This window comes from Tenrec ecaudatus, chromosome X (assembly GCF_050624435.1).
Source record: "Tenrec ecaudatus isolate mTenEca1 chromosome X, mTenEca1.hap1, whole genome shotgun sequence".
Taxonomy (NCBI): Eukaryota; Metazoa; Chordata; class Mammalia; order Afrosoricida; family Tenrecidae; genus Tenrec; species Tenrec ecaudatus.
In genome coordinates, this window is record NC_134548.1 from 658,885 (window position 1) to 672,500 (window position 13,616).

Here is a 13,616-nt window from a genome sequence, read left to right on the forward strand (position 1 = left end):
AGTCACAGCGGGACGGCCACGCCCCACCCTGCGCCTTCCTCCCCTCAGTGTTCGGTTTGTGCCCAGGGGTTCCGTCCGCCCGTCTCCCCGAGGGTCCTGCTGTTTGTTTATTTTGATCAATCATTTTATTGGGGTCTCTTACAGCTCTTGTCACGGTCCGTGCGACATAAACTGCACTGAGCACATTGGTACCTCTGTTGCCATCATCGTTTGCAAAACGTTTTCTGTCTCCTTAGCTCCGCCCATCCTTAGCTCCGCCCCTCCTTAGCTCCGCCCCTCCAGCCCCCGACGGATCCGGAGACATGATACATTGTTATTTTCACATCCGGCTCCGCCCCTCCTTAGCTCCACCCCTCCAGCCCCCACGGATCCAGAGACATGATACATTGTTATTTTCATATCCAGCCCCGCCCCTCCTTAGCTCCGCCCCTCCAGCCCCCCCCACCCCCCCCCCACGGATCCAGAGACATGATACATTGTTATTTTCATAACCAGCTCCGCCCCTCCTTAGCTCCGCCCCTCCTTAGCTCCGCCCCTCCAGCCCCCGCGGATCCGGAGACATGATACATTGTTATTTTCATATCCAGCTCCGCCCCTCCTTAGCTCCGCCCCTCCAGCCCCCGCGGATCCGGAGACATGATACATTGTTATTTTCATATCCAGCTCCACCCCTTCTTAGCTCCGCCCCATCCTTAGCTCTGCCCCTCCTTGGCTCCGCCCCTCCTTGGCTCCGCCCCTCCTTAGCCCCGCCCCTCCAGCCCCCGACGGATCCGGAGACATGATACATTGTTATTTTCACATCCAGCCCGCGTCTCCCCCACGTGACTGATGCTCACCCCCCCCTGGGGAGGTGGGGGGGTGGAGCTACAGGTGGATTATTGGAGTCTTTGCGGAACCCCTCAGCAGAGCGTGTGCAAAGCAAGTGGGGTGCAGGCTCACTGCGTGCCCATGTTGGGGCCACCCCAGCGTGCTTCTCCCCAAGCGGACGTGTCCGCCCCGCTGGCGGGCTGCTCGGTCTCCACCCGCACCAGGCTGGACGCTCCCGCGGCGGCTGGACCAAGGCCTGCCCAAGAGGACCTGACCCTGTGCTGCTGCGGGGCAGGCCGTCCATGAGCCAGACGGCCGCTGGGAGCGAAGAGCCGGTGGCGTTGGGGTCGCGGTGCTGGGCAGGAGTGTTGGAAGTACCGGGACCGCCCAAAGGACCAGCACATCTGTCCTTAGGGACCAGGGTGGTGAGACTCGGTCTCACGGACAGTGGACGTGTCGTCAGGAGAGGCCAGTCCCTGGGGAGGACGTCGTGCTTGGGGAAGCGGAGGGGCAGCAACAGAGAGGACGGCCCTGGACGAGATGCACGGACTCGGGGCTGCAGCCGTGGCTCAGACACGGGCACATGGGGCGGGGGTGGACAGGGCAGGACCGGGGGGGTTTGCTGTGTTGTACGTCAGGCTGCTGTAAGTTGGACCTGACTCAAGCTCCCTCACATCCACACCGACGACATCGTCCAGGGGATCAGTCCAGTCCTGACACGGACCCTTTAACACCGAGTGTGGGCTGCTGATCGAAAGTCAGTGGTTCAAACCCACCAGCCGCCCCTGGGGAGAGAGACCAGACCGTCTGCTCCCGTGCAGACTGACCGCCTGGGAGACCCCCAGGGGCAGCTCCGCCCCATCCTGCAGGGTCCCCGTGAGCCGGGATTACCTCTGGCCCTGGGTCACTGATGGGGGGCCTATAGGCTGTGCTAATTGCAGACGATGAGGCCGCGGGCGGGTGGGGGATGAGGGAGAGGCAGGTGTTTGCCCACCAGGGCGGCCATCCTGTAATAAGGTCAATGGAGGTTTCCAGGAGGCCCCGTGCTGGGCTCAGCTGGGCAGCGGGATGGATCAGCTGGCAGGCAGTGGCTTAGCCACAAGGAGACACCGACGGCATCCTCTCCTGGACACTGAGGAGTCCAGGATGGCCCCAGTCCATTTGGTGCCCAGAGATGGACCCTGCGGCGGACAGTGCCTACGAGCTCCTGAGCCAATACAGCCACAGCTTCATGGTGTCCCAGGTGGGGCTGGGGCTCCGGGACGTCCCTGGGTGGGCGGAAGGGCCAGCACCCACACTCCCTCGCCACTCCCAGGTTTGGTGTCGCTCCTGGGCAAGGTGGGAAGTCGGGGTGCGGGTGGGACTTTTAACAATTGCCTCAACACCTTTGGCCCTGCCTGCCTCAGGGTGGCGGCGGGGGGACAGCCAGGGCTCAGCCTCCACGAAGGTCTTTGTCGTTGGGAATACACGGGAGCTGTCTGCTGGGTGGCAGTGTGTCTGTCTATCTATCTATCTATCTATCTATCTATCTATCTATCTATCTATCTATCTATCCATCCATCCATCCATCCATCCATCCATCCATCTATCTATCTATCTATCTACATATCTGTCTATCTATCTATCTATCTATATGTTTATCTATCTATCCATCCATCCATCCATCCATCCATCCATCCATCCATCCATCTATCTATCTATCTATCTATCTATCTATCTATCTATCTACATATCTGTCTATCTATCTATCTATCTACATATCTATCTATATGTCTGTCTGTCTGTCTATCTATCTATCTGTCTGTCTGTCTGTCTGTCTATCTATCTATCTATCTATCTATCTATCTATCTATCTATCTATCTATCTACATATCTATCTATCTATCTATCTATCTATCCATCTATCTACATATCTCTCTATCCATTAGCTCCTGGGGAGAAAGACCAGACCGTCTGCTCCCGTGCAGACTGACCGCCTGGGAGACCCCCAGGGGCAGCTCCGCCCTGTCCTGCAGGGTCCCCGTGAGTCAGCGTCCACTCGAGGGCAGTGTCTGTCTATCTGTCTATCTATCTATCTATCTATCTATCTATCTATCTATCTATCTATCTATCTACATATCTCTCTATCCATTAGCTCCTGGGGAGAGAGACCAGACCGCCTGCTCCCGTGCAGACTGACCGCCTGGGAGACGCCCAGGGGCAGCTCCGCCCTGTCCTGCAGGGTCCCCGTGAGCCGGCGTCCCCTCCATGGCAGGGACCCTGTCTTGGGTTCTACCTGTGAAATTCAAGGACATAGATTCCGTTCACGATGGCTTCCCGGCTTTGAATTTATTCCGTCTCTGTGCTGAGGACACACAGGCGCCTGTGGAATAAACACACCAGGATTCAACGGCGTCTGCCTCGCCGTCCTGGCTCGCGGCCTCCCATTCGAGTTTGTCTCTTGGTGTTTCATGTCTGGCATGAAGGTGCGCGTCCCGGGCCCCCCGGGCCCCCCCGGGTTCAGTCCCGTCCTTGTGACGCTCTGTGACCTGCACTCGGATCCGAGGCGGACGGGATCCGAAGGGGTCAGTCTCCATTTCAGGCACCGACTTCCTTTGTATTAAGTCGGGAGGTAACGCAGAGAGTCCATCAGCCCGTGGTTCCAACGTGCCCAGCACTGTGCACCCTCGCTGTTGGCACGCGTCTCCACACTTTCTTGTCCTCCCTGGACTCTGGGAGACTGTGTGTGTGTGTGTGTGTGTGTGTGTGTGTGTGTGTGTGTGTGTGTGTGTGTGTAACCACTATCCCGCCCCATGGGGGCTGCTCCCCTTGCTGGGGGCTCGGCACTGTGTTTCTGACGGGGTGGCAGGACTCAGAAAGGCGGGTGGGCGCCCCTGGGGTCCCTGAAGCCGAGTGGCAGGAGGCGTTGGGTCCCCGCGGTGCCTGCCCAGCTGCATCCTTCCCGACAGCAGCCGTGGCAGCCCCGGAATTCAAAGACCAAGGTTGTCCCTTGAGCATCACCTGCCTCGCCCGGCAGCACAGGTAAGGCTGCAGCCTCTTGTGGTTGGTCCTCGGCCACCTCGATGTCCAAGCAATCACTCGAGGCCGCCGTGAGCTGGGGGCGTGGTGCAGACCTCAGCTGGGCACGGAGTTTGCAAACCTTTACCCCGAGGAGGCTGATCACCAGCACTTTCTTCCAAGAAACCTCTGGGAGGTTCCCCTGTGTTTACCCTAAAAACCAAACCTGCTGCCCTCGAGTGGACGCCGGCTCACGGGGACCCTGCAGGACAGGGTGGAGCTGCCCCTGGGGGTCTCCCAGGCGGTCAGTCTGCACGGGAGCAGACGGTCTGGTCTCTCTCCCCGGGAGCTAATGGATAGAGAGATATGCAGATAGATAGATAGATAGATAGATAGATAGATAGATAGATAGATAGATAGATAGATAGATAGATAGATAGATAGATAGATGATAGATAGATGATAGATAGATGATAGATAGATAGATAGATAGATAGATAGATAGATAGATAGATAGATAGATAGACACATTGCCATCGAGTGGACGCTGACTCACGGCCACCCTGCAGGCCAGGGCGGAGCTGCCCCCAGGTGTCTGAGACGGGCGGTCTTGTCGGGAGCAGAGGCTGGAGGTGTGAGTGTTTAGCGCTAGGATTCCAACTCCTATTTTTAGCACCTCTGGTTTCCCAGTGGTCACTGGAGCCGGCGGGCGGTCCCCCTTCCCAGTGGGCCCCTAAGAGGGCCGTCCCCGCGTGCTGGTCCTGGGGACCGTCTCCAAACCCGCGTTCCCCCGGGAGGCCGGTCCTCAGTGTGGGTCCCGGAGACGGAGGCCGTGGTTTGCATTCTCTGCTCCAAGGTCCTTTTTGCGGCCTGTGAGCTGGGCCTGTTCGACCTGCTGGCCGAGGCGGGGGAGCCCCTGAGCTCGGCTGCGGTGGCCACCGGCCTGGGCACCAGCCCCCATGGGACGGAACTGCTTCTGGACACCTGTGCCTCGCTGGAGCTGTTGACCGTGGAGACCGGGGCTGGCAGAGGTGAGCTGGTGGAGCCCCCGCCCCCCTTCGTCCCCCCACACCCCACGGGGACCGGGGTCCACGCCCCCCACTGGGCGGGGCACAGGCTGCAGCTCCCTGCACAGCCAAGACCAGTGTTCCTGGATGCATCCAATAAAGCTTTATTGACAAACGCGGACGGAGGGCCGGGTGTGCCTCACAGGCTGTCGTTTCCTGGCCTCTGTTCCGGAAGATTCCCCGGCTACGGGAGCAGACGGTCTGGTCTTTCTCTGGAGGAGCGGCAGGTCAGTTAGAACCGCCAACCTCAAGATTACAGCCTGTGCCTTCTCGCCTCTGTGCTTCAATGGCCGCTCTGCTGATGGCAGACAGGACGGGTTTTGGTGTGACCAATTTTTTTTAAAACTAGCTGTGAAGGTTTTATTTATTTGAGATCTGTTCTTGGGGGATTGTACACCTCTTATCACAATCCATCCATCCATCCATCCGTCCGTCCATCCACCCACCCATCCATCATCCATCATCCATCCATCATCCATCATCCATCCATCATCCATCATCCATCATCCATCATCCATCCATCATCCATCATCCATCATCCATCATCCATCATCCATCATCATCCATCATCCATCCATCATCCATCCATCCATCCATCATCCATCATCCATCCATCATCCATCCATCATCCATCCATCATCATCCATCATCCATCCATCATCCATCCATCATCCATCCATCATCCATCATCCATCCATCATCCATCATCCATCATCCATCCATCCATCCATCATCCATCCATCATCCATCATCCATCATCCATCATCCATCATCCATCCATCATCCATCATCCATCCATCCATCATCCATCCATCCATCATCCATCATCCATCCATCATCCATCATCCATCCATCCATCCATCATCCATCCATCATCATCCATCCATCATCCATCCATCATCCATCCATCATCCATCATCCATCCATCATCCATCCATCATCCATCATCCATCATCCATCATCCATCCATCATCCATCCATCATCCATCATCCATCATCCATCATCCATCCATCATCCATCATCCATCATCCATCCATCATCCATCATCCATCATCCATCATCCATCATCCATCATCCATCCATCCATCATCCATCATCCATCATCCATCCATCATCCATCCATCATCCATCATCATCATCCATCATCCATCCATCATCCATCATCCATCATCCATCCATCATCCATCATCCATCCATCATCCATCCATCATCCATCATCCATCCATCATCCATCATCCATCATCCATCCATCATCCATCATCCTTCCATCATCCATCATCATCCATCATCCATCCATCATCCATCATCATCATCCATCATCCATCCATCATCCATCATCCATCATCCATCATCCATCCATCATCCGTCATCCATCCATCATCCATCATCCATCCATCATCCATCATCCATCATCCATCCATCATCCATCATCCATCATCCATCATCATCCATCCATCATCCATCATCCATCCATCATCCATCATCATCCATCATCATCCATCCATCATCCATCATCCATCCATCATCCATCCATCATCCATCATCATCCATCCATCATCCATCATCATCATCCATCATCCATCATCCATCATCCATCCATCATCCATCATCCATCATCCATCATCCATCATCCATCATCCATCATCCATCATCCATCATCCATCATCCATCCATCCATCATCCATCATCCATCATCCATCCATCATCCATCATCCATCCATCATCCATCATCCATCCATCATCCATCATCCATCCGTCCATCCATCATCCATCATCCATCATCCATCCATCATCATCCATCATCCATCATCCATCATCCATCATCCATCCATCATCCATCCGTCCATCCATCATCCATCCATCCATCCATCATCCATCATCCATCATCCATCCATCATCCATCATCCATCCATCATCCATCATCCATCCATCATCATCCATCATCCATCCATCATCCATCATCCATCCATCATCCATCATCCATCATCCATCATCCATCCATCATCCATCCACCCACCCCCGTTGCTGGCAGAATTTGAAGCGGTCATCCCTGCATCAATCGCCCCCTCACTTCTGCTGCCCCGCCGTCCTCGGCCCAGAACGCTCAGGGGTCTTGTCGCTGCCTCTTGGGGGGGAAGCAACAGAGGTGTCTCATTGTCATGGCGCTGGGACCTGACTCCCGTCACCGCCGGGGGCAGACAGGGATTCGGGCACCAGACGCGAGAGCGGCCCCCTCACCCCCCACCCGCGCCCTGCTCCCCCTCAGCTCTCTACCGGAACAGCGGCCTGGCCAGCTCCTTCCTCACCAGGACCAGCCCCACGTCGCAGCTGCACATGCTTCGCTACCTGAGCAACACCACGTACCCCTGCTGGGCCCACCTGGCGGCCGCGGTGAGGTGCGCCGCCCGCGGGGGTCCTGCGCTGGGGCAGGCAGGACGGGGTGCAGGGCTCAGAGGACACTTGTGGGGACCCTTGGCTATTTATCCCCTGAGCTGGGTTTCCAGGGACCCCGGACGGACAGGCGTGTGGCTGTGGCATGGGTGTGGGGCAGGTCCGTCCGTGCAGACAGCAGTGAGTCCGTCCGTGCACAGTAGGCATGGCCTGGCCTAGTGCATGTGTAGGGGGCGGGGGGTAAAGTGGGCTCAGCTCTGTGGCCTGGGGGGCTCCCTGACCCCTGCCCGTGTCCTCCCCCAGGGAAGGTCGGCCCCAGTACTCCAGGGCATTCGGCGTCCCCTCCCAGGACCTGTTTGCAGCCATCTACAGGTGAGGCCCCCCAGGCGTGACTCTGAGTCATGGGTACCCGGTGTGTGCCCATGGGAGCCGGGCTCTGTGGGATCCTCAAGGGCTCAGCGTTAGAGATAGCCAGGCCTTTCTTCCTGCTGTGAGTCGGTCCAGAGCTGGGCTGTGTCCACCGAGCACTGCAGCGGGCAGGGCTGCGCAGGAGATGCCCCGATCGGGGCTCCCAGCCGGTTGTCCTCCAGGCAAGGCAGAGGCTTGACCGCTGAGCCGCTGCCACGGCGCCTCCCGCTGTAGAAGCCGGCAGCACCGCTCCCCCCAGATCACCCCCTCCTCACAAGCCCCCCCCCCACATGCCAGACACCGCCCAGGGCCCCTGGGGGCCACCGCCACTCCCAGGTGAGAAATAGGTAGATGGACAGTCAGACAAGGTGACAGAGGTGTGATGGACAGGTGACCGACGGATGGACGGGTGACGAATTATAAATGCCAGGCAGAGGGTAGATGGAGTGGCAGCAGGTGGGTGATACATCGACAGAGCAACAGACAGAGGACGGACAGGTGGACGAGAGACGCAGGCCGGATGGACAGACGCATGGATGCCAAATGGATGAACAGACGGCACATGAATGGATTGGTGCCACGCGGGTAGATGGCAGAGAGGTGGACGATAGACAGTTGATAGATGAACCTTCCGTGGTTGGATGCTGGGTGGAGAGATGGGAGGGAGAGAGAGATGGGAGGGAGAGATGGGTGGGAGAGATGGGAGGGAGAGATGGGAGGGAGACATGGGAGGGATGGAGATATGGGAGGGAGGGGTGGAGAGATGGGAGGGAAGCAGGGATGGATGGAGAGATGGGAGGGATGGATGGGGAGATGGGAGGGAGGCAGGGATGGATGCAGAGATGGGAGGGAGGGATGGATGGAGAGATGGGAGGGAGGGATGGATGGAGAGATGGGAGGGAAGCAGGGATGGAGACATGGGAGGGAGGGATGGATGGAGAGATGGGAGGCAGGGATGGATGGAGAGATGGGAGGGAGGCAGGGATGGATGGAGAGATGGGAGGGAGACATGGGAGGGAGGGATGGATGGAGAGATGGGAGGGAGGCAGGGGTGGGTAGGTGGGTAGCTGGCAGCTGGATAGGTGACAGGTAGGTGGATGGGTTGGTCACGTGTGGATAGGTGATAGGTAAATGAGGTCGACAATACAGGAGCGCATGATTGATAGGTGATCAGTAGGTAGACGGGTCGATTGATGATGCATGGATAGCTAGGTAGATGATTGATGATCCATTGAGAGATGATAGACAGGTGGCTGGCTGATGGATTGGCAGATGACAGAGAGGTGGATGGATTGATGATCCACTGAGAGATGCAGATAGATGAGGCAGGTGACGGACGAGTGGATGGCAGATAGATGATAGATCCGTGAGACGTAGGCAGGTAGAAGACGGGTGGTAGTCAGTATGTGGATAAAAGAGATAAGTGATAGATGGATAATGATGGATAGATTGGTGATATGTAGGTAATAGACAGATGATAGATTAATGATAGATAAATAGATGATAGGTAGTAGATCGATAGGTAAGTAGGTGATAGATACACAGATAAAGTAAGGATAGATAGATGATAGATAGATAGATGGATGGATGATAGATAGATAGATAGATGATAGATGGATGATAGATAGATAGATAGATAGATAGATAGATAGATAGATGATAGATAGATAGAGAGATAGATAGAGAGATAGATAGATTATAGATAGATAGATGGATGGATGATAGATAGATAGATGATAGATAGATAGACAGATGATAGATTGATAGATGATAGATGGATGATAGATAGATAGATGATAGATAGATAGATAGATAGATAGATAGATAGATAGATAGATAGATGATAGATAGATAGATGATAGATAGATAGATAGATAGATAGATAGATAGATGATAGATAGATAGATAGATAGATAGATAGATAGATAGATGATAGATAGATAGATGATAGATAGATAGATAGATAGATAGATAGATAGATAGATAGATGATAGATAGGAAAGGTAGGTAGAGAGGAGGGAGGCAGGTGGTTAGCTGGATTGGCGATGACTGAAAACCAGGTGCTGTGGAGCTCACTCCTCAGGTGTCAGCCCAGCAGGGCAGGGTCCTTGGGGTCTCAGCAGAGTGGAGGGGGGTGTGCTCGATACATGTGCCCCCAAGGCTGCGGCACACTCGGTCTCCGGGCGGGGGACAATCCCAGGCCCCCCCGATGGCCGATGGTGGTGGAGACCTGCCTGCTCCTGCAGGTCTGAGGCCGAGCAGCTGTGCTTCATGCGGGGCTTGCAGGAGGTGTGGGCCGTCCACGGCCGGGCAGTGATGACCGCCTTCGACTTGTCTTCCTTCCCGGTCATCTGCGACCTGGGAGGTGAGTGCCCCCCACCCCCCACTCCCCGCTGCGCCCGGCCGGCCCCAGCTCTGGGCCCCCGACACCCAGATCCACATGCTGACCAGGAACCGGGGCCAGTTTGCCCGCTGCGACCAGATGAGTCCATCCCAGGGCCCCTCAGAAGCCCCAGACCTCCGACTCCACTGCCGTCGAGTTGATGCCCACTCGGGCGGGTAACCACAGGGCCGGCAGTTCAAAGCCAGCAGCTTCCCCTTGGGAGAAAGCTGAGGCTCTCAGAGTCCACACTCAGCTGCTGACCGAGGGACAGGAAGATTGAGTGACCAGCCTCAGAGAAACCAGGGGATGCCCCCCCTGTCAGAAGAGACCCCATGACAGGTGTCCCCGTGGGCACAGTGCCCTGTGGCATGCTGGGGAGGGCGGTGTGGGGCTCCCACGTCCTCTCTGGGGCCCTGCAGGTGGCCCGGGCGCGCTGGCTGCGACGTGTGCCTCTCTGTACCCCGCCTGCACGGTGCTGGTGTTCGACATGCCTGAGGTGGTCCTCGCAGCCAGGGAGCACTGCTTTCCCGGCCGGGGGCAGGTCAGCTTCCACGAAGGTAGGACCGTCCTCAGGGGCCAAGGGCGAGGAGCTGGGGGAGGGGAGCGGCTACTGGGCCTGACCGCTGGGGCCTCGGGTGGTCAGCGCTGGCATGCAGTGGGCACTCCAATGGGTGGATTTCCCGAGTCCATGGGCTTGTAGGCAGGGTCCTCTGGAGAACCAGCCAGTGTATCTGAATGGCCCTGTCCCTGCCTGCTGTCCATCCATCTTGTTGGCCATCCATCCACCTGTCCATCCCTCTAGGCATCCACCCTTCACCCAGGCAAACATGCCTGCATGTATCCAGCCATTCACTCCTGCATCCGTCCATCCATCATCTGTCCATCCATCCAACTGCCTGTCCAAACATACATCCATCCATCATCCATCATCCATCCATTGATCCATCATCCATCCATCCATCCATCCACCATCCATCATCCATCATCCATCATCCATCCATCATCCATCATCCATCCATTGATCCATCCATCATCCATCATCCATCATCCATCCATCCATCCACCATCCATCATCCATCATCCATCTATCCATCCATCATCCATCATCCATCATCCATCTATCCATCCATCATCCATCATCCATCCATCATCCATCATCCATCATCCATCATCCATCATCCATCATCCATCATCCATCATCCATCATCCATCATCCATCATCCATCATCCATCCATCATCCATCATCCATCATCCATCATCCATCATCCATCATCCATCATCCATCATCCATCATCCATCATCCATCCATCATCCATCCATCATCCATCATCCATCCATCATGCATCCATCATCCATCATCCATCATCCATCCATTGATCCATCATCCATCATCCATCATCCATCATCATCCATCCATCATCCATCCATCATCCATCATCCATCATCCATCCATCATCCATCATCCATCCATCATCCATACATCCTCCATTTATCCATCCTTCCACCCACCCTTCCATCCACTCGTCCTTCCGTCCACCCATCAGTCTATCCCCTCTCCATGTACACATCCTTCCACCATGCAAGCACCCGTGTATCCATCATCCATCATCCATCCGTGTGTCCAGGTGGACAACAAACCACAGCGAGACTTCCACAGCATGTACATGTAGAACCCGCTGCCGCCTCTCTCGAAATCTTTCCCGAACGACCTCTCACCCTCCCGCCCGGCTCTCGTGTCCCTGGGAGTTTCCCGGGAAGGTTAAAGCATCCCCTGGGGGGGGGGAGACCTGGTTTGTTTGTTCTTTGGGGGGCGGGGAGTGGAGGAATGTCCACCCGGTCTCCACAGCTCTGGAGCCTGGATCCCATGAGCATTTGCGATCCCGCCCCCCCGTTCTCCCCTCCCCATTCCGCGGTGGCAGCAGGGCAGCACCCACGCCTTCTGGTCTCGGGGCGCCTTTCTTTCAGGAGACTTCTTTAAAGACCCTCTGCCGGCGGCAGACTTGTACGTCCTCGCGCGGGTCCTGCATGATTGGACCGATGACAGGTGCTCACACCTCCTGGCCCGGATCCACCACACCTGCAAGCCAGGTGCGCGGCGGAGGCCCGAGCTCACTGTTGCTTCTGGGGCGCCCCGGCAGGGTTTCTGCTGAGCTACAGACAGCCCTGGTTTGTGTCACCCATGGGTGGTGGTGGGACGGGGGCTAGGGACAGCGGAGTGCACGTGGGGTGACCCTGGGGCTGGAGCCGACCTAGACCTGCAGGGCAGTCTCCTGTTTGTCTGTCTGTCTCTCTCTCACCTGCAGGCCCAGCATCTATCTGTGAATCTATCCATCTATTTACGTGTGTGTCATTGATCAATCACATCTGATCGTATGGATCTATCATATGTATATTTTTATTAGGTCTCTCTCCTACCTATGTACCTGTCCATCTATCCTGTATCTATCATCTATCTATCTGCTATCGATCCATCTATCCACCATCTATCTATCTACCTGTCTTCTATCTATCTATCTATCTATCTATCTATGTATCTATCTATCTATCTATGTATCTATCTATCTATGTATCTATCTATGTATCTATCTATCTATCTATCTACATATCTATCTACATATCTATGTTCTATCTATCTATCTACATATCTATCATCTATCTATCTACCTGTCTTCTATCTATCTGTCTATCTATCTATCTATCTATCTATCTATCTATCTGTTGTACCTACCAGCCACAATATCTGTCCACCTATCGTGTCTATCACTCATCAACTTACCACATCTATTTATCTTCCCTATCTACCTACAGATGTATCTATCAAATCCGATCTATATCTATCTATTATATTCATGTAGATACACAAATTTAGCATACATTTATTTCTATCGATATATCACCTATCTGCTTATCTGTCCTCTACCCATTCATCAATAAATCATCTATCTACCTACCTTATCTACTATCTATCCATCTATCTGTGTTCATTATCTACTTCTCGATCATCTGTCCACCCATCAATCAATAAATCTATCTATACTCACCTTATCAATCACTTCTTACAGATATATTACATAGGTCTACATTTCTGTTATTTCTATCTGCCGTCCGTCTATCATTTCTGCATCATGTATGTCGACCATACCCATCCTATTGATCCATCCGTCTGTCCACCCCCGCCTCCCCAGGTGGTGGCATCCTGGTGGTGGAAAGCGTCCTGCGTGAGGACGGGCGGGGGCCCCTGACCACCCAGCTCTACTCTCTGAATATGCTGGTGCAGACGGAGGGCCGGGAGAGGACCCCGGCCGAGTACTGCCGCCTCCTCTCCTCGGCCGGCTTCCAGGACTTCCGGATGAAGAAAACGGGGTGCACATACGATGCGATGTTAGCCAGGAAGTGACCCTGCCCGCGGCGTCACCCGGGGACCCCCAGGGGAACACAGCTGTCACGGGGATCCGCCTGCCTGTTTGTGCCTGTGTCTGGTTCCCGGTCTGTAATCAGTGTCGCCGGTCTGTGTCCATCGTGTCTCTTCATCGGCGATCTGTCATCTTGCTCTGTGACTCA

At 55.0% G+C, this 13,616-nt stretch overlaps 1 protein-coding gene across 2 annotated transcripts; it reads left to right on the forward strand.

Moving 5' to 3' along the window:
* Window positions 1-1,981: 1,981 nt before the first annotated feature.
* Window positions 1,982-13,612, forward strand: LOC142434608 (acetylserotonin O-methyltransferase-like). Of its 2 annotated transcripts, XM_075539290.1 has the most exons (8): window positions 1,982-2,050; window positions 4,661-4,835; window positions 7,139-7,268; window positions 7,567-7,635; window positions 9,918-10,036; window positions 10,474-10,611; window positions 12,021-12,143; window positions 13,241-13,612. In XM_075539290.1, the coding sequence occupies exons 1-8, from the start codon at window positions 1,982-1,984 to the stop codon at window positions 13,450-13,452; spliced, it is 1,035 nt and encodes a 344-aa protein (XP_075395405.1). In that variant the 3' UTR covers window positions 13,453-13,612. The 2 variants fall into 2 exon arrangements, with proteins under 2 accessions (XP_075395405.1, XP_075395406.1); XM_075539291.1 differs by lacking the exon at window positions 10,474-10,611.
* Window positions 13,613-13,616: the final 4 nt, after the last annotated feature.